At 33.8% G+C, this 22,531-nt stretch overlaps 1 protein-coding gene across 1 annotated transcript in view; it reads right to left on the minus strand.

Annotated features, from left to right (window-relative positions):
• The window catches only part of LOC142612235 (uncharacterized), a 32,628-nt gene extending 17,528 nt beyond the window's left edge, over positions 1–15,100 (minus strand). Inside the window, exons 1-7 of the mRNA XM_075784354.1 lie at positions 14,881–15,100; positions 13,688–14,781; positions 13,453–13,540; positions 12,262–12,738; positions 11,149–12,147; positions 10,979–11,101; positions 10,553–10,631 (exon numbers count right to left, since the gene is read on the minus strand). Coding sequence (XP_075640469.1) covers positions 10,553–10,631; positions 10,979–11,101; positions 11,149–12,147; positions 12,262–12,738; positions 13,453–13,540; positions 13,688–14,781; positions 14,881–15,100 — 3,080 coding nt within the window. The remainder of the gene's footprint in view (positions 1–10,552; positions 10,632–10,978; positions 11,102–11,148; positions 12,148–12,261; positions 12,739–13,452; positions 13,541–13,687; positions 14,782–14,880) is intronic.
• Positions 15,101–22,531: the final 7,431 nt, after the last annotated feature.

Consider the following 22,531-nt stretch of genomic DNA (forward strand, 5'->3'; position numbering starts at 1 on the left):
AAGTAGCCCACAATTTATTTTAATATTATTTTCTCTCTATGAAATTAGTCCCATAGCTTATAAAGGTGAATAAATGACACTAGCCTCATCACACGCACTTTGCACGTGCGATGATGCTCTGTTCTTATTTTAAGTTTAATATAATTTTTTAATTTGAATTTATCTATTGTTAGTGAGGTTACATAATAAATGATTTTTAGAAAACTAAAATTTAAGATTTGAAATTGAGTAAATTAGTCTTAGTGTGTACTAGTTTTTAGGAAAAAAATGTATCAAACGTACTTGAGATATATTTAGATAGAAAGTGTGCTAACTTTTAGAAAAAAAGTATCTCTGGTAGTTTTTTTTTTTAATTACAATTTCAACCCTATTTTTTATTTTCTAAGGATAAGGATTATTTAATTAAATTAGAGGTATTTTAGACATTTTATAAAGTCATAACTAACTTTCTAAATCCTTTTAATATATAGAGATAAAGCTGCAAAAAAAAATGCCAAAAAAAAAGTCAAAAAAATTGTTATTAACAAGCATCATGAATGGAGAAAATAAAGAAAAAAAGTCTAAAAATTGGGAACAGCAGATTACTCATTTAACCAAACAGTAAATTACTCTTTTAATCCGTTTGTGTTTTTTAATTTAAAATTATTTAACTAAAAAATAAGGGTATTTTAGAGAGTTTAAGAATTTGCGTGAGGATATTTTAGTACGCGTAAAATGTTAAAAATTTAACCAAATAGGAAACATTAAGAAATAAATATTTGAATCCTAAATGTCACTATTAGAAAATTTTATGTTCTAGTCATTGGGCTCTAGTCCATGGGAAAGGAAACTACAATGAATATATTGGCAGGCATGAAACATTTGAAGTAGAAACATTGATAGGCATATATTGCAGTGCTTTCCTTGCTGTCAGGGACGGAGCTATGTAATGGGGCCATGGCTCCCCCAAAATTTTAAATTTATATATATATATATAAAATTATTTTAACGTTTTCAAAATTTAGTATGCAAAAATAAGAGTTTCCCAAATATTTGAATTAGTCTAATGATGCTCTTTAAAAAAAAATTGTTCTAATATTTATAAGAATATAACTTTATTTTTCGCAATTCTATTTTTTATTATAAAATGTGCTATTATATCTGTTAAATACTTGATAAAATTTGACATCAAACATGTTTGTTTCTATCTTTTTTAATTTGTTATGTGGCAATTAACAAGTCATTAACTCATTAAAAAAAATCTTGTTACTAAAACTACACATGAAATGAGTTTTTAATTCCACATAATGGGTTAGAATAAAATAGCTTCAAGATATATATATATATATATATATATATATATAGACTTTTATGTGTTTTTTTTATTTATTTTATAAACCATAAAGATAAGAGTAATTGCAAGTTGTGGATTGAAATCTTAAACATCTTATTTCTAAAAATATTAAAAGATACTAATTGAGATATAGAATTATTGTCTTTTTTTAATAAAAAATTATAATTTGATTATTATAACAATAAAATTATTGACGAGGCACCACATCATCATTTTAACATCATCTTCCTAGTAAAATTATTGAAATATATGGATTCTACTTCTGCTTCTAGAATAACTAAAGTTACTTTCCATTCTGAGTCAAAGCAGTATATACATGTCATTAAATAAAGTTGAAGTGGGTGTTCTCGGCTTTGACACCAAGGAAACATCATAGCAATGAAGTAAGAAGACTAGCTAGGAAGACCTGCAAACAGATTCCAGGTTCCAGCACCAAATCCAGGTGTGGCGTGGAGGATTGGTTCTAAACAGAGGTGGACAACGTTTGGTTTTGGCGTTTGGGTATATTGTTTTCTCTGAAACTGTTATGTGATTTTTTTTTTTTTTTTTGGTGTGGAAATAGAGGTTTTGTAAGATGTTGACGTGGTGCCTTTTCATTGGCTGGTGTAAAACCATCTTTTACGCCACCTCCAAACTGAATTTAAGCTCTTTATATAATTGATATTTAAATAATAAAAAAGACTCAAATAAATTAATTTATTATCTTAGATCAAACTCTATCACGCTAGTCCTAAATGTAGATCCTGTCAGCTGCTTGGGCTGAGTGCATATCTGTGTTTGTTGTGATTTCCCAGACACTATCTATATATATGAAGGATTGTGTTAAACACTTTTTTTTTTTTCTTTTTTCTGACAAATTTTTGTCTTTTTTTTAATTTAAGTCAATTTTTCAATTTTGTAATTACTGTTTGAGATTTTTTTTTTTTTTTTTTGACCTTTTCAGACAAATTTTGTCTTTTCTGCACTTAACATGCACCTAGCGATGCTGCTAACATTCTCCATATATGAATGCTTGGTATTATACTATTATTTACTAAACATATCATTCTTCTCTTTCCTAATTAAGTTTACTTCAAACTTTCTGCTACGAACTTGTTCAATGTACCTCTCTCTCTCTCTCTCTCTCTCTCTCTCAATTTGGGAATGCATCAAAATTCTTTTGGCTTTGATTTTGATATTTGCATTGACTAAAAGAGCCAAATAGAAACAGGTTTGGGTTCAGACTGGCATATGTGTTTTGTTTTAAGGGTCATACTAACGAGTGCCCTTATGGCATTGGTTAACAGTCCATTTTAAGAAAGTTTTAACATTATTTTTATGAGAAATGAAAAAAACTGTCAAAACATTAATTGCTTTTTTTTTTCTTTTCCTATAAAAATTTTCTTTAAATAGATTATTAACCAATGCCCTAAGAACATTCATTAGCATTTCCTTTGTTTTAATAAGACTAGGTTAATTTTTAGGTGCAAAAGAGCTCAGTATATAAACTTTATAAACCAATAGCGCATTTCGGCATATTATAAATTTACTATATATACATAATTTTTGCAAATTGAATTGTCAGTGGTCTTTTTTCACAAAAAAAAATTAAAAATTTGTCACTAGTAAAAAAATGATTTAATTATTTTGTTTTTAAATTCATTAATCATTTTTAATTTACATACTTCATATTAAATTATTAGAAGAATGATGAATTTAATTAATCAAAATTCAAACACGTAATACACGTCATATAATAACTTCTTAACATTTTACAAATGAGAAAAAGAATACCTCCAATTCTTGAGCTGAAAAATGAATGAACAGTGACCTATCTGCAATTTGTAGGGAACCTATTTTTAGCTTTCGTTTTCATTCACCTGTCTGTTGCCGGCTGCAGAGAATTTGGTTTCTTCTAGGTTTAGTTTCTTCGAATTCATAAAAGGAAGTTGTCGACTAAGGGTTTGTCGACTAAGGGTTTCTGCAATTTGGAATTCCACACTTATTTAATTTGTTGTAATTAAAATTTTTTTTATTGTAAGTATTGTAAATAAAAGTAAAATTTAATTAAAATAGTATAGTTGGATTCATTAATAGTATCAAAAAGTGCAATGAAATCTATGAATAATAACAAAAACAAGCTGAATAGTAAAATAAACTGACTTTTTAATTTTTGTCCAATACACACCGAGAGTGAATAGAGTAATGATAAAGATATGACAGTTTTCACAACAAATTTCACACCCGCTAAATTGGTAGATATATATATACACTTAGATTAAATTAAAATCAAATTCTATCTTAAATAAAAAATAATAATCAAGATAACTACTTGTCAACTATTGCCTCACGTTTGTGTAAAATTTGTCGTCAATTTTATTGTCTATAGACTGATTGGTCCATGACCCGTACCTCGGTCTCTTTCCTCCTTTCACGGCGGGTGGGCTCGTGTGTGGAACACAATTCCACAAGTAGAAACGAATTAATCAACAAATACCCCCTATGAAAGGGAGAGGACACCACCCAAGGATATAATTTTCCACAAGTAGAATCGAATTAATCAACAAATACCCCCTATGAAAGGGAGAGGACACCACCCCAGGATATAATTTTCAGCGGAAAGTCGCAATATGCTTAAATTCTCCGACGGCGATGACCCACCCATGAGCGGTCACATCAATAACGAGACAAAGCTATATCTACTCACATATTATTAGTAGTAGCAAAGCCCATACCATGTGCATGAAAATTTTTAACAAAGTACAATGAATTTGATAATTTATATTTGTAGTTTTTTTAAAAAGGTTATGAAGTAAATTTAGATTTATAATCTAAGCTCTCTTTATGTTTATAATTTTTTTCTCTTAATAAAATAAAAATAAAAATAAATAGTCCAACTATGAGAAAAAAAAAAGTCTCATCCATATTACTTTATATATCGTAAAAATTTATTTTTATTTTTTTAATTGAAAGTTAGCTATTTTATCTTAACTTCAAAAAGTACTTAATCCTTTTTTGAGTTATGCAAAGTGTAAGTAAGGGTTAGAAAATTAATTGCTTACCAACTTGTTTATACTTATAGAGTGGTTGTCCTTCTACTTACTATTTAAGTTTCTACTACAACTATAAACCGATCACTCAACCATGCATAAACATTGTTAGAATTAGATTTCATAACAATATGGATTATATATGATTTTCGAATGAAATCTTTGATCTTGTATAATCAAAATAAATTATGAACAAATTTAGTACAAATTTTGATCATAAACTATTTTAGGGACTTAAAGAAAGGTGGGTTCTATCTTGATATATTATGAATGAATGAGTTGAATTTGTGTCTTTTCTCTAATTTATATATATATATATATATATATATTTTTTTTTTTTTTTTTTTTTTGAGGAACCTAATTTATATTTTGCTAATATTGAATATAGGCTAACTTTATTTCTAATGTACATTTATTTATTTTAAAATTTGAAATATTCATATTTTCTCCAACGGTTTTTTTTTTAAATTAAATTTTTTTTTTAATGTTCTTGTCCTTTAAAGAGTCAAAGATATATAATTCTGATTCTGTCCCTATTCATCAATGATAACAACCAAATTCATCAATGATAATAACCAAATTTTGGTTTACATGGTTCCTTCACAAACACCTGAGTGTTTAGTTAAATGGATGTGAAGGATATGTATTTGTAAATTTATAGATTCTAAATTCTCTACTATACTATTGGTCCATAGGGTTTTCAAGATATCTCGGGTAGATAATGACAACTTTTTGAAACTAATATATAATTAAAAAAAACTTAACATATTTATAATAAGAAAAAACATAAAACTATAAAGAAAAAAAAAACAGAAGATAAGCTTAAATTATTTATTTAATTAAAAAAAGCTTTTAACATATTTATATTGTGAGTCAAAGGTCTTCTGCCAGATTTTTCTAACAATGGTAAATCATAAGAGAATAGTTGCTTTTCTCATTTTCTTTCCGTGCGGCTTGACATCAAATCAGTCTTTTCGAAGATTCCAACTAAATTTCAACTTTTTGACATTTTCAGAATTGTATTTCTTGCATTTCTCCAACAAGAAGGATATGCATTGCGGGTAAAATAGAAAAGAAGTGTGTGTTGGACGAATGATGTAAATGAAATGAATGTGAAAAGTACCATGTGGTTAATTAAGAAATCGGGTTCTTGATGGAAAGGGCGATCGACTCTGCCAAGCATGGCTGCCATTGCCATCTCTTGGTGTGTGAGAGTTTTTATTTTGAACTAATTTTATTAAAATATATATATATATATATATATATATATATATATATATATATAATGTTACTTTAAATAAAAAAAATTATCTAATGGGGATATGATGGTTGTTAATACTCATTTTCGCGACACATTTTTTACAAGCCCAATTTCATTGTGGACTCAATTCATATATTATATTACATTTTACTCTTTTAAGCATAGCTTAAGCCCATGTGACTTATGGGGGAAATTGAGGAAGTATGATTTAGAAGGTATAGGCCGGTTCCTTTTGGACCTTTTGCATGAGCCCAGCCCATGCGTGCTACCAAGTGGACAAGGGACACTAGTAGCACCTCAGGCTCATAGAAGAGGACTTGTACCCGAAATTTCCACCCCAAAATAGTTTTTAAACTCTGGGTGATTGTAGCCTAACTTTTCTGCTATACCATTTTTTGCCTAAAACACATAGTTGATCCTAAGTGGTTGGCCTTGTCGGCTGCAGCAACCAAATGCAATCTCCAAGGACCTGCCATGTCTAAGAAACATCAGCCCATGAATTTAGGCTACTTTATTTCCCAAATTATGCAAAAAGCAAGGCATCCCTCTTACCTAATTAAATCAAATTTGACCAGAACTTCTTTGATTCATAACTTAGTTTTCAAAGCCTCTTCTATTAACCAAAAACAGTGACTTAGAGCACCCTAAATTCAATACAAAAGGGCCCAATCAGATTCAAAATCAACTAACAACGTTCTACCCACAAACCTGAAACTTCAGAGCAAGAGCCTATTCAGCCAGTCAATAATCTCACAATTCCGAAACTTGGGGGTGGAAATATGGGTACAGGGAAACATTTTCTCTCTTTCTCACAACCTCTCTCAATTTCCTCTTTTCGGTGACTATGGGTTGAAGTTTCAGATCTGTTGAGCCACGTTTTCCCTATAGAGCTAAAACTTGAGAGCAAAAATCCAATAAGTCAGGAAACATTCTCACAATTCTAAACCTTAGACTTGGAAATATGAGTACAAGGGAACCTTCCCTCTCTTCCTCACAACCTCTCTCAATTTCCTCTTCTCGGTGACTATGGGTCGAAGTTTCAAACCTATTATGTTTTTATGTTTTTTCTGCACTTTTGTTATTAGCATTTTGATTCTCTCTTGTCAAAGCACCATTAGCCTTTTGTTCATTATACATTTGGATTTTTGGGCTTGATTCTCCACAATAAACACTTTTAAAGAACCCAATGGGAGATTTGGGCTAATATCACATTTTTGGCCCTTGTCGCAAAAACATCCCTAACAATGGTAAATTTATACAAACTCTATTTTCTATCATCTCAATTTTCTTCTCAACCAAACAAAACAGTTTTTGATTCCTTCAGTTTTCCACCCCTCTAGGCCAAACACAAGTAAAGGAAATTAAAATTTCTTCTATCCTCCCACTTTCTCATCTTTTTCCTATTTTTTATCCTCACACTTTTTCAATTTTCCAATTTTAAGAGGCCCTAAGAGTTCCTTAAGAGATTGTTTAATTCGAGTTTTCTATTGTAAAACCTTTCAAAACTCTTAAATTGGTTGTCTCTATGATTTTCTCATATATTGTTTTTAATGTGTTCTTATTCTTTTGAGTTATTCCAATTGCAATATTACTGGGTTTTGTTGTTAATGTATCAATAAAAAAAAAATGCACGGACTTAAGCTCTTATCACCCAAAAAGAAAGGCTTTCAATTGCATAGGTTGGTTAAATGAGGGCCAAAATGGGCCGGATGAGGCCTGACAAAACCAACCCAATATCTAGTCGGACCATAGATATTTTTGTACTAGCCTAGCTAGTAATAATTTTATAATTAAAATGAAATAGCTAGGCCTGGCCCTGTAAATATGTTGCGCTGATGAAGGCAATTTCATTACCAAACTTAGGGTCTGTTTGGATAGAGCTTATTGCTGAAAACTGAAAATTGAAAACTGAAAATACTGTAGCAAAATAATTTTAAAATGTGTGAATAGTACCGCGGGACCCATTTTTAATGAAAAAGTGGCTGAAAAGTAAAATTTGTGGGTCTGTAAACAGTGCAAAAATGCACTGTTTACGGAAGACTTGGTCAACATCTGCGGCTGGGAAGGAAAAAAAAAAAAAAAAACGCAGAATCGTGGACGCTGGACGCTGGCCACTGTATCCAAACTCAGCCTTAGAGTCTATTTAGATATTGCTTATTTACTGAAAATTAAAAACTTATTGTTAAAAATATTATAGCAAAATATTTTTTAAAATGAAAAATACTGTTCACGCGTTTTTGTGCTTTGGCTGGTTCATGAACAATGCCATGGGACCAGCCAAAAAATGCAAACGCAACTTCAATGCGCAAAACTTAGCTCTCAAACGCACGCTTAATTGTATTTTTTGATAAATTTCAGTATCATACATTATTTCATCTTGATTCCCTACACTTTCACATTGAGCTTATATTATTTAATGCCTTGGTGTAAGAGGCCCAGTTACGTAACAAGTCAATGAAAATCTAATTTTAGCTCTTGTAGTTTCTGTATATACCCTACTAGGGTTTATTGTGCATGTGTGGAAGAGAAACCAAAAAAGTAGATACATAGGAGAAGAGGTGGGTACGTGTGTGGAGGAGAAAAAACAAGAAGGAAAAAAGAAAAAGAAAAAAGAAGAAAATAAAGATGATTCTTGTACCAATAAAAAAAAGATGTAAAAATATTATAAAAAAGGAAAAATAATATGTCACAAAATTTTTACAATATTTTCACAAAAAAATCTAAATGATAGGTTAGTATTGGCAGTTACTAATGAGGAAAAAAAACTAATTTAAGTAGTAGGTTTAAATTAAAACCAACAACAACTTATCACTTAAGATTTGTTATAAAAATATTGTGAACGTAATACTTTTCAAAAAATAAAATAAAAAATGAGGAAAAAAAAATAAAGAAATGATAGAGATTCTTTGTATATAAACAACTAGGGGTGGCAATTCGTGTTCACGTGTCGGGTTCGTGTCGTGTCAAGTCATGAGTATTCGATAACATAGGTCAACACTAACCCGACATGTTTATTAAACGGGTCAAGATTCTTCAACCCTAACACGACCCATTTATTAAACGGGTTAGTCGTGTCGACCTGTTTATTAGATTTTATCAAAATGAAAAAAAAAATTATGAAAAAAAAAAAAAATTTTAATATAAAATTCAGAACTAACGAGTAACTACATCACAAATAATCATTCAAAACTAAAGCATATCCCAATATCACAAATAATCAATCACAATATATCAAAGAAAACAAATCACAACAACTAATAAGTTTATATACTTAGAGTTTGAAGGGTATATTGGTAAAATGTCATTTAATTAAACGGGTCAAACGGATTCTATGTGTTCAAAACTAACCCAACTCATTTATTAAACAGGTCAGCCGTGTCAACTTGAATATGACACAAACCCGTTAAGCCTCAACCCATAACCTGTTAATTTCGTGTCGTGTCGTGTTGGGTTCGCGGGTCGTGTCAAAATTTGCCACCCCTATAACAACTGTAGCCATCAAATGGCTTCTTTTGTGGATGTATGCCGAATTATTTCTATGTTCTCCCCTGTCCTCTCCCACAGTACTTCTACTTGTTATGATCTAGCAATCTCCAATTATGTCTTCTATTGGAGCCCAAAATCATGTCCTTTGTCAGTTGAAGGTGAAATAAAAATGGACATCAAGAATTCAACAAGAGAGAAAAGTATAACATCACTTTACCATGACAAAAAGGACGATCATGATTGATATTCTGATTTCACTTTAAAGAGAAGCGACCACAGGATGAACAATAATGGAGGCAATTAATTACTAGAAAGAAAGGCAAGCCGCATAAATATGATCATGAACACACTGTTTTATTACACTTGCATCATGAATGACAGCAGAAAATGTAAAAAGGGTGATTCTATCTGCAACAACAACCATAGGGTATGCTTCCCATATATTAAAGGATGGTACATGAGCTTGAATTCATCTTTTGCATCTCCTCCTCATTTTTGTCTGCAGAGCACCCTAAGAAAAGAAAAGATACAATGAAGGTAGAATGCAGACCCTACATATGATGGTATTATAGTAACTATGCAGAGAAACCTTCAGAAAACTAGATTCCTTGGCCCGATAGACCTCCAACCATAAAATAAAAAATTACAGGTTTTTTTGGGTCTTCTAGCTATTACATAAAAATAGAAGGTTAACCTTGACTCCTATTATATATATGGCAAGTGATCGGTTTTCAAATGGAGCTTGAATCAAGAATAGCTCAGTTCGATTAACTTAATTAAATCCTTCTTTTTCTTTTTTTCTTGTCTTCTATGTCTCACTTTATAAATTGATGAGGAAACTTGATCGGGCTTAGGTTGATGAAACTTTCTAGGATGTGTTACTATTGACTAATGAAAAAAAATTTCTATCAATTTCCCTTACTATATAGTAGCTAGCAGAGGAGATGGGGTTGCAAGAAGGTTGATTAATTCAGGTGGTGAAGCTCAAGAAAAGTCCTAGAGATGCATGTCATTAATCATTTGAAGTAGAAACCAACCGTTTCAAATAACCAATTGGAAGTAACCAGAAAAACACACGCACCATTATGTAAACGAAAACAATGAAACCAAACCATTTAAGTAGAACAGGTAAAACTATAGAAGCTATCAGAAAACAGGGAAGAAAAAAAACTCTCTCAATTGTATTGATTGATTAATGAACTGTACATGACTTATATACTATGAGAGTCTAAAGGAAAGGAAAAATAGAATAACTGCCAAGAGCTAACTAACTAACCAACTATACACGTGTGAATTTACAAAACAACTAACATTCTCACGTGTCTCAACTAACATCTACAACTGATAAATATAGACTAAACTACATACAGCTTTAACATCTTAAGCTACTTATCGTTTTACACTTGCTTCTTTTTTTTTTTTTCTTCAGTTCTGCAGTTTTGCCTTGGTTCTGATTCTGTCAAGCCTTTATCTCTGTCTTGCTCATCATGCTTTACATTCTGATACTCCCCCTCAAGGGAAACTGCAGAATGAATATTAATCATCCCCATTTTGCAAATCAAGTTGGAAAATTGATTGAAATTGAGTGCCTTGGTCAGCAGATCAGCCAATTGACAATGTGTTCTAACATGAATCAATTTGATGACTCTTTCAAGCACTTTGTCCCTCACTACATGGCAATCTATCTCTATATGTTTGGTTCTTTCATGAAACACTGGATTTGATCCAATGTGCAGTGCAGCCTGACTATCACAAAACAATAAAGCCTCTCTGTTGTGTTGCACTCCAATATCCCTTAGAAAATACAACATCCAAACTATTTCACATGTAGCCACAACCATGCCCCGATATTCTGCCTCTGCTGAAGACCTTGAGATAGTGCACTGCTTCTTTGATTTCCATGAAACCAATGAATCACCAATGAATCACCAATGAATACACTATAGCCAGTCACTGATCTTCTTGTATCAGGACATGCAGCCCAGTCAGAATCTGCAAATCCCTTCACATCAATTCTGATTTTGAAGAAAACAAGATACCTTTCCCTGGCTCACTCTTCAAATATTGCAATACTCTGTATACAGCATCTAAGTGAGGCTTTCTAGGCTTAACCATGTATTGACTTAACCTATGAACTGCATAGGTAATATCTGGCCTGGTAATTGTCAAATACAACAATTTGCCAATCATCCTTCTATAAAGACTAGGATCCTTGAGTTCTTCTCCCTCATACTTACTCAACTTGAGGTTTTGCTCCATTGGTGTTTTTGATGGCTTGCACCCTAGATATCCCGCATCATGTAGCAGCTCAAGAACATACTTCCTTTGGCATAAGGATATTCCTTGATCTGATTTAGCAACTTCAAGGCCAAGGAAATATTTCAAGTCTCCTAAATCCTTCAATTTGAACTTATGATCTAGTAGCAGCTTGAATCTTGCAATCTCATCTTTATTGTCACTAGCCACTAACACATCATCTACATAAACCAATAGGATTAAGAAAGCCTGATCTGTTTGCCTAGTGAACAGTGAGTAATCAGCCTTAGATTGAGTAAAACCCAACTCTTGAATTAAGGTAGTTAAGAACTTAGCAAACCACTGCCTAAAGGCTTGCTTAAGTCCATAAAGAGACTTGTTCAACCTACAAACTTGCTCCCCCTGGCTATGAAAACCTGGTGGAATAGCCATATAAACTTCCTCAGACAAATCCCCATGTAGGAAAGCATTGTTGACATCAAGTTGGGCAAGGAACCAACCCTTAACAGCAGCCACAGCCAACAAACATTTAACAGAAACCATTTTGGCCACTGGGGAAAAGGTTTCAATGTAATCAACACCTTCTTTCTGAGTAAAACCCTTGGCAACAAGGCGTGCCTTATACCTTTCCACAGAGCCATCAGATCTGTATTTGACCCTATAGACCCACTTACATCCTATAGGCTTCTTGCCAACGGGTAGGGTAATCAAGGTCCATGTATTATTAGCTTCTAGAGCTGCAATTTCAGCAGCCATTGCCTCCTGCCACTTAGGGTCATTAACTACTTAATAATAGTAAGTAGGCTCAACAATAGAGGAGATGGAACAACAAAAGGTTTTATAGGAAGAAGATAAGGACTTATAGGAAAGGAAAGAAGATAAGGGGTGAGCAGTACCTGATTGGAGAACAGGAGCAGTGGGAGATGAAGTAACCATGTTACAATGGTAATCTAGAAGATAGGAGGGCTTCTTATGAGCTCTAGAGGACTGTCTAGTGGGAATAGGATCAGCAAGTGGCTCAGGAGGTGCAGCAGGAACATTAAGAAGAAAATCATCATCAATTTGATGATGAACCTGAAGAATTGTGTCATCTAGAGTAGAAGAAACAGGAGTAGGAGTGATAGATTGAGAGGAAGAAAGAAGATCATCAAAAGGAAGAGATGAAGTACAAGGTAAAGGAACATCAGGTGCAGTAGATGGAAGAGATGTAGAAATGGTAGATTTGTAAGGAAAAATAGACTCATGAAAGGTAACATCCCTTGAAATGAAAACTAAATGAGAAGCTAAATCAAAGACCTTGTACCCTTTAACATTAAAAGGATAACCAAGGAAGATACACCTCCTAGACCTAGGATCAAATTTAGTTCTAGTTGCTGCAATGGTAGATACAAAACATTCACAACCAAAAACTCATAAATGATCATAAGAAGGTGGCTTATGAAATAAGAGCTCAAAAGGAGTCTTATTGTTCAATAAGGGAGAAGGCAACCTGTTTATCAAATATGCAGCAGTTAAGACACACTCTCCCCAAAAAGGAAGAGGAACATTGGATTGGAATTGTAAAGCCCTAGCAATGGAGAGAAGATGTTAATGCTTTCTCTCCACAATAGAATTCTGTTGTGGAGTATACACACAAGATTGTTGATGTATAATACCATTAGAGCTAAAGAAGGTAGGCATATTAAATTCTAAGGCATTGTCAGTTCTGATTTGTTTGATTTTGACATTGAATTGAGTAGTGATCATGGCATGAAAGGAAATAATGAGAGACTGAACAGCAAACTTGGTTTTCATCAAATAAACCCAAGTTGCTTTAGTGGCATCATCAACAATAGTTAAGAAGTATTTACAACCATCCAAGGTAGGTGTAGAGTAAGGGCCCCAAACATCCATATGTAAGAGATCAAAAGCTGAATTACTCATCTTATTATTAAAGGGGAATGGCAAACGTTTTTGTTTAGCTAAAGGACAAATGTCACAGGTAGCACTACATGAATTCTTCAAGAAAGGAAAAATAGTGGACAAAGTATGTAACCTAGAATCTGAGGGGTGACCTAATCTAAAGTGCCAAAGAGAAGAAAGATTACAATGAGAAGCAGTAGCAGCTGAAACAGAAGTAAAAGCTGAGGTAAGCTTGTGATTGGTAAGAAATTCAGCTAGTGCATTTAGAGATGTCTGCTGAAGATTACCAAATTACAACAAGTATAATCCATCAACTTGTTGACCCACTCCAATCGTTCTCCAAGAGGCAAGGTCCTGAACAAAACAGAGAGTAGAAAGAAAAACAAGGCAGCATGGTTGGATCTTAATGATGGTACTAACAGATAAAAGATTAAAAGTAAAGGAGGGTACACACAAATCATTATGAAGGGTGAGGGAAGAGGACAAAATAATGGTGCCAATGTGTGTGACTGAAGCAGTTTCCCCATTAGGCAGTTCAACAATGGCATTAGTAACAACAGTAATAGAAGATAATGCACTTACTGAACACACAATATGGTCAGTAGCCCCAGTATCTATGACCCAAGTATCTGAATTAAAAGCCCTTCTGTTCACTACCTTAGCTGAGAAAACAGAATGAGACAAATTGATACCTGTCATAGCATTGGAAGACACCATAGTGGCTACATTGGACTGAGGTGGTTCTCTTCCTTGCACTACAGAAACAAGTGGAGAAGAGGGAGCAATCAAGGCTAGAAGTTGTTGATATTGCTCAGTAGTAAAGGTGATGTTGCCAGTGCTTGTGTTGGAGACCAAGTCTTGTGCATGAGGGAGTGAAACTTGATGAGCCATTGCAGTCTTGTTCTTGAACTTGAAACCAGGGGGGAAACCATGTAATCTATAGCATTTGTCTGCTGTGTGATCAGTCTTCCCACAATGAGTGCAGATTGGTTTTTCTTTACCCTTAGTACCAGCACTATTCCCAACAAGATTGTTACCAAGATTGGGAATTTTGGCAACTAAAGTAGTAGAATCAACCTTAACAGTGGATGGATTAGTGACTGCTTTTTGTGTTTCTTCTTGAATCATCAAAGAGTAAACCTTACTAAGAGAGGGAATTGGATCCATTAACAAGACTTGAGTCCTAACTTGGGAAAATGTTTCATTCACTCCCATTAAAAATTTCATTACTAACTCTCTTGCTTGCACATCATTAAGTCGTTTATTGATATTACAGACACATTTTCCACAGGTGCAAGAGGGAAAAGGACTAAGATTCTGTAATTGATCCCAAAGTGCTTTTAATTGAGTAAAGAAATCTGTTATAGTCACCTCACCTTGATGAAGCTCAGAAATCTCCTTTTGAAGATTGAAGACCCTTGGACCATTTGTTTGAGCAAACCTATTCCTCAGATCATTCCAAATTTCCAGAGCCGTGTCTTCATAGATAATGCTTGATTGAAGTTTGGGTGAGACTGAATTGGTGAGCCATGTACCCACCATGTTGTCACATCTGATTCAAGCTTGTACATTTGAGGGAGAAGACACTAATGGCGAAGAGAGAGTAAGAGTACCATCAATGAAACCTAATTTGTTCTTAGTAAGCAAAGCTTTCCTCACAGCTCGAGCCCATGCTGAGTAATTTTCTCCTCCAGTCAAGGGTTGTGTGACAAGAACTGTGCTTGGATTCTCTGCGTGGTGCAAGAACAGAGGAACATCCATTGGTGATTCTTGCGAAGAAGAAGCAGGTACACTCTCTGATGTAGAACCATTTGTAGTAGCAGCGGAAGCCATTATTGAAAGAAGTAAATTCTTAGCAAGAAAAAAAATTTCTCGAGAAAATTGTGAGAAAGCGCAAGCCCTGTGATGAGGAAGTGCAAACCCTAGAAAAATTGGGGAAATTGCTCTGATACCATATCAGAAAACAGGGAAGGAAAAAAACTTTCTCTCAATTGTATTGATTGATTAATGAACTGTACATGACTTATATACTATGAGAGTCTAAAGGAAAGGAAAAATAGAATAACTGCCAAGAGCTAACTAACTAACTAACCAACTATACACGTGTGAATTTACAAAACAACTAACATTCTCACGTGTCTCAACTAACATCTACAACTGATAAATATAGACTAAACTACATACAGCTTTAACATCTTAAGCTACTTATCGTTTTACACTTGCTTCTTTTTTTTTATTTCTTCAGTCCTGCAGTTTTGCCTTGGTTCTGATTCTATCAAGCCTTTATCTCTGTCTTGCTCATCATGCTTTACATTCTGATAGAAGCTAGCAATGCCACTACAAGAGCAGCTGAGAGATCACTGATGTGACCGCAAACAAGCACTACATATGTGTCATCAACTGTAACTGCACCATTATTGAGAGTATTGGCTTCAGCTATAGAAGAGACACAGTAAAGAAGCAAGTTGAAAATAGAAGCGTTCATGGTTTTTGGGTGTGTATCAAAAGGAGTAAAACTTTTGTTTTCATACTTCATTTGTATGAAGGACACAAGGGCAGCGGTTGTAGATGCAAAGATGGCATGTTTGGTAGAAGCAGGGACTGGAAAACGCAGTAGTGAGTTTCTCCAGTGGAGGTGTGATGTGAACCCACTGGCTACTCGATACAAAAACGAAGACATTAACGGCTACAGTAATTAAGGGTTGCTAAAGGAAGTAATTAGGGACGTGAGAGGATAACAAAGAAAAGTGAGAGACTACAACTATATATATATATATATATATATATGAGTTCTGAACCAACCAAGTGCATCACTTCAGTCAATTATAAACGTTTTCTTAGGAAAAGGAAGATTGAAAGCTAGTGGGAACCTTTTGGGTTTACTGCGGCTTTGCCAATTCAGTGTACAAGGATGGAAAAATGTTTCCCAATAGGGAAGCATATAATTATCATAGTTCACATTATTCAAAAAATAAAAATACCAAATATATGATTTTTAACCATTATACTTTATTCATAACTGTAATCAATCATGTATATATTCACAATTATGAGACAAATATTGTTATATATATCTAAAACGTCTCTGATTAGAGTCACAATGGCAGGTGTTTAATTATTAACAATGAACACACAAGTGTTTTAAGAGTAATGATGACAACATCGTAATATCAATTTTACAGTATGGCCAGGGGCAGAGCCAAAAAATTTTGTTTGAGGGGCCAAGTTGCGACCCTAATATATTTATCAAGAAAACTTCCACACACACGTGCTTTTTTATTATATGTACACACGCTTTTTTATTTGATAAGTTATATATATACACACCCAACAAAAACAAAAAAAGCTTAGTATTTTCAATCAAAATTATTTTTGACGGCGATCTTTCATAAAATAAAATTCACTTTTTCCATTTTCATAGTCAAATTCTTGAAAAGTTTCATTTTAGATACAAATTATCAAATTTTATGCTAAAGTAAGTAAAAAATCTTTCAATTGAACTAATGAAATTTTTGAAAACATAAATGATCCAAAACTTGGAGGAATAAGTTAGGCTCCAAACATATTTAAAGCTACCTTGCTTTAACCCATTATATGGCAACTAAAGACATATTTCATGTGTAGTTTTAGTGACAAAAATTTTATTAATGAGTCAATGACTTGTTAATCGTCACATAATGGGTTGAAAAAATATATTCAAAAATGTTTAATACCAAATTTTATCAAACATTTAATAGATATAAGAGCACATTTTACAATAAAAAATAGAATTGCGAAAAATAAAGTTATATCTTTGTAACTATTAGACCAATTATTTTTTTTAAGAGCATTATTGGACTAATTCAAATATTTGGGGGGGGACTCTTATTTTTGTAGACTAAATTTTGAAAACATTAAATAATTGTATATATATTTTTAAAAATATCATAATGTTGGGGGCCATGGTCCCCCACCCTTATACATACCTCCGCCCCTTATATGGCAATAATTTTAGTCATATATAACCTCCATTAAGCATCATTTCAAGAGTCTTAGGTGCAAAACATAAACTCCCCTTTGAATAGATATTGAGATTGTAACTTGCTATAAGGTAACTCTCCACAATAATCCAACTAATTTATAAGAATTATAGTTTTTGAATAATTTATCCCTTTGGGCCTTTGGGTAGATAAATTTTCTGGAAAATAATTCTACTCTTACCAATAATATTACATTACTTGCAAATTAAAACACAAAAATGATTTAGAATCCACAACTGAGAAGCAATAACATGCCCAGATTTTATATATTGTGTTTCTATTAATTTTTTTTTCTTCTCATAATTAATAATAATGTACTAACATATTATGATGATTAATTAAAAGAAATTGAGCATAGATGTACCATCTATACTTTTTGATAACTCAATAGCTATTACAATAAGGGAAGCAAATTTGAATCCTAAGGGTCTATTTAGTTGGAGGGGTATGAAAAAGTGAAAGGATAGAAAATGAGGAAGAGATATATAGAAAAGTGGAAAAATAGAAGAGATGGAAAAATAGAGAAATGGAAAACTTACTTATTTGGTTAAAAAAAATGAGAAAATGAAAAATGAAGTTGATATAAATTTACAATTATATATCTATTAAAATAAAAACAAAAAGGTAACACACTATATGGACACTTCAATTTTTTTTTTTTTTTTTTGATTTTAAAAAGAGCACAAGTCAAAGGAAGGTGAGCACGACAACCAAAAAAAAATCACTATTTAGAAAGACTAGAAAAGACCAAAACAAAAGGCAAAACCAAAAAAAAAAAAAAAAAACAAATAGAACGACGGAGAGACAAAAACAAAAATAAAAGGTAGAAAAAATGACGACCTGGGAAAGAATCCCATGTGCAAGTGCACATGGGCAATTTCGTCAATTAAATACATTGAGCATTTTTTTCTCAGTTTTCTTCTTATTTTGAAGAGATAATTTTTTGGTAGGTCTGGCCTACCAATTTTATCTCCCCTCCTCCCTTCTACCAAATGGCCACTAAAAATATTTTCTCTTCACTTTTCTTTCTTTTATTTTTCATCCTCCTTAAAATCTCTTCAACCAAATGGGCCCTAAGAAAAAATGTGATGGCAATGAATTATAAGGTTCTTGGTAGTCTATGCTTGATTCATACTGTGCAAATTTTTATTTATTTAAATTAGGATACTAAAAGAAAAATAAAATATGCTAGTGACCGTATGGTCCATAAGTCAAGAAAAATCAAATAATTTCGTGTGATCTTAACAATTAGATATACCAGGCCTCGTTTGGTAGAGTAGTTTAACAACATGTTATCAGTTTTTAAACAACATTATACGCATTTTTACAAATTTTTTCACCCACACATATTTTTAAAAAAATACAAACAACGTTACTAGAATTTACTAGAATAACATTACCAAAAGGTCCACTTTTCAACCTAAATATCCCGAATGAAGAAAGCAAAGTGTTTTCACTACACATGTCGCTTGAACGTTGGTGCATAAGACTTCTTAATTGACCAAACTTTATTCTCTGTTACTTTTACATGTCTTTTTTCAGTTTCTTCCTTGACCTTTGTTACCGACTAGAATGCCGAATTGGCGACCATAATTCTAGTCACACAAACTAGGTCACTATTTTAAACGTAGGTTGTGACTAATTGTCATGGGTGGTTTCAAATGTTGTCCAGAGAATTCAAACCAACCACCTGTCTTATAAAAAAATTTAAATTTATATCTGTATAAAATGTGAAACTGGTGCTCATTCCTAAAGTTCCCAATCCCGAACAGTTTCTTAGCTACGGCCTATTAGTTTGTGTAATACTTTATACAAATTGCTGACTTCTAGTCAATAAGCTTAAAGCGTTTCTTCCGGCCATGATTCATCCAGCCCAATCCACTTTTGTCCCAGGTAGACGAGCTATAGATAATAACATCCTTGCTCAAGAGCTTCTTCATTTTATCCACCAACGGCAGCGGAAAACCAATCTATTGGCAGCCAAAATTGACCTTGAGAAAGCGTATGATAAATTAGAATGGTCTTTCATAAAATATACTTTGTTTTTCTACCATTTTCTCACTCCTATTATTGATTTAATCATGGCGTGCATCTCTTCCTCCTTGATGTCTATCTTATGGAATGGCGTGACGGGCGCACCCTTCCATCCATCCAGAGGCATTAGGCAAGGAGATCCATTATCTCCTTACATTTTCATCATTTGCCTTAATCACTTATCTTTATCCTTAAATCAGGCTATTCATACTAAACAACTCTCTCCTATTCGGGTTGGACGTCGACCTATTGATTTTAATCATATCCTGTTTGTGAATGATATTTTCCTTTTCTTGAGGGCAAATATTCAGGATCGCACAACCCTCTTCTTCAATATTTTTTTGCACTTTTGTGAGGTGTCAGGCCAGATTTGTAGTACTACTAAATCTAAGTTATTCTTCTCATGCAAAACATCTTCAGAGATCCAACATAGTATAGCCTCACTCACTAACATGCCTATTGTTCAAGACCTCGGTAAGTATCTAGGCATGCCACTTCTAACTAAAAGGAAAACAATAACTGCATTTCAGTCCTTACTTGACAAAATCCACACCCGCATTCAAGCCTAGCAATCCAAACTTCTTTCACAGGAGGGTAGGATAACGTTGATTAAATCCATTCTCTCTCCCCTCACTTATTATCAAATTCAAACAATTATTATTCCTAGAAGTATTACGAGCAGTATAGATAAATCCATACGTAACTTTTTATGGGGCGACACTCCAACACAACGGCATGTGCACCTCATTAATTGGGAGACGCTTACCAAGTCTAAAGTCTTTGGCAGTCTAGGCATTAGGGACTCCAAAACTACCAATGATGCCTTTCTTATGAATCAAGAGTGGCGACTATGGCGGAACCCGCATACTCTATTAGCCAACTTTCTTTCTCAAAAACATTGTCGAACATCTGATTTTCTACGAACCACTCCACATACTGGATCTCACTCGTGGAAGGCTCTCTTGTGAGGGCAGGACCTCTTGTGGGGTGGCCTGTAATGGGTAGTTCGTAATGGCCATAGCATAAATTTTTGGACGGACCATTGGCTTCCCCCTAGACCAATCCGAGGTCTCATTCACGGCCTGCTTCTTCCACAAGAATATGAGTTTACGGTTGCTAGAATGATTAATGACAATCAACAATGGGATTTCACACCACTTAGTATGGTCTTGCCACCAACAATAACTCGATATATCTATGCTCAGCCACTGCCCATCCCTAGTTCTCAATCCACACTTTCTCTTGCTGATGACCGTGTCTAGGACCATCACACTGGTATCTGCTCAGTAAAATCCGCTTACCATTCTCTTTTGCCATTATCTAATGGTGGAGCATGGAGGACAACTGAAACATATTCTTGGATTTAGAAGTTAAAGATACTTACTAAAATTAAACTATTTGTTTGGAAGTGCACTCACCATCACATTCCTACCAAATCAATCATCTTCCCTCATGTTGCCTTGAATGACTGATTGTGTCCCCGTTGCACCGCTATTGAAATGCCGATTCATGTTCTTCGTGATTGTCATTTTGCATGACACATTTGGTCCTCCTTCCCATTGCACTTACTTATTTTTTACTTTTTTAGGCTTGAGCTTCATGATTGGTGTAAAAATAATTCCAAACTTACTTCACCTTCTTGCTATATCCCATGGAACACTATATTCGCTTTTACCATTTGGGCTATCTGGTTGGGTCGAAACTCTTTGATCTTTACAAGGAAGCTCATACCACATCACATTTTAAAACAAAATGCTATGTCACATGCCACGGAGTTCTTCTTCCTCAGTGCCATTCCAGCGTGGCACTCATCCCTAACCTCATCTAATTTCACTAGGTGGAGCCCGGCCCCTCTACCTTATGTTACTATCAACACAAATGGAAGCTTGAAAGGTAACCCCGGTATGTCCGGCGTGGGTGGCGTGGCACGTTCTGCCACTAGCAAATGGTTGTGCGGTTTCTCCTTGCACCTGGGAGTCACTAACAATACCATGGCAGAACTTTGGGGTATTAGGGAAGCTTTGCTTCAAGCATGGGACAACAATCACCGCCGAGTTTGTTTTCAAATAGATTCTCTTCTTGCTTCTAAATGGTTGAATACTAATGAGGTTTACTCTATGAAGTTTTCTAACTTGATTTTGGAGTGCAGGTGGCTCCTCAACAGGGACTGGGAGGCACGTGTTAAGCACATATGGAGAAAGGCAAATAGCTGTGCGGACTTACTGGCAAAGAGAGGTGCCTCTCAGTCTGAGAGGGAAATTTTGTATGATACATGCCCCAACTTTTTGTGGCAATGTCTATATTGGGACTCCATGGGTTTTGTTTCATCCCAAAGTCGTTGCAGTCACTAATGGTCCAGTTGTCTGGTGTTTTGTTTTGGTTCCAGCTATTACCTCTCATCGGGTTGGTTTGTAGTTTGTGGTAATAGGTGTTCTGTCATTACCTTTTTGATTTGGCAGAATGTGTATGTCTTGTTTTAGCCTGGTTTAGTGTTTCGGTGTTGTTGTATGTACTGTAGTCAAGTTGCACTTGTACTGTTTATGTTTATCTAATATATCCTCCATATATTTACGCAAAAAAAAAAAAAAAAAAAAAAAAAAAAAAAAAAAAAAAGAAGAAGAAGAAGAAGAAGAAGAAAAGAGCATGCAATTTGGTGGATTTCAATAGATTTATTGATTAATCCGCAAAATAGGCTCCATCGACTCTCCACAAACTTCATAAAAATTAAGAGGAAAAAAAAAAAACCAAGATACTCAACAAACAACTGCCAGTTCCTCCAAAAAAAAAAAAAAGTTTCTTACCATTCCAAATCACAAACAGAAACAGTTTGAAAAGTAACCTATGGGCATTTTTTTTTTCTTCTATAAATGCAATAGTATTTTTTTTTTTTTTTTGGAGAAGAAAAGGCAATTTTATTTGATTGCCTGAATTAAAGAAGCAATTATACAAAATCGGTAACATAAGGACTAAGAAGAGGAAAAAAAGAGGGAGTCTTTAGGAAGAACATGAGCAGCTGTATTTGACATAAAATATACAATTTGTTTCAGCAAAATGGGATGTTCTATTGAAACACTCCATTAACAACTGCTCTGTTTTCAGGTCATCTAGTAGACTTTGACAAACAATGTGAATCCTCTAGCCAAAAGGAAATTCCTCGTGACTCACGAATTCTCTACAACGAAACGGACCTATATTCACTCACAGCATGTAT

The sequence above is a fragment of the Castanea sativa genome, chromosome 10, assembly GCF_040712315.1.
Source record: "Castanea sativa cultivar Marrone di Chiusa Pesio chromosome 10, ASM4071231v1".
NCBI lineage: Eukaryota > Viridiplantae > Streptophyta > Magnoliopsida > Fagales > Fagaceae > Castanea > Castanea sativa.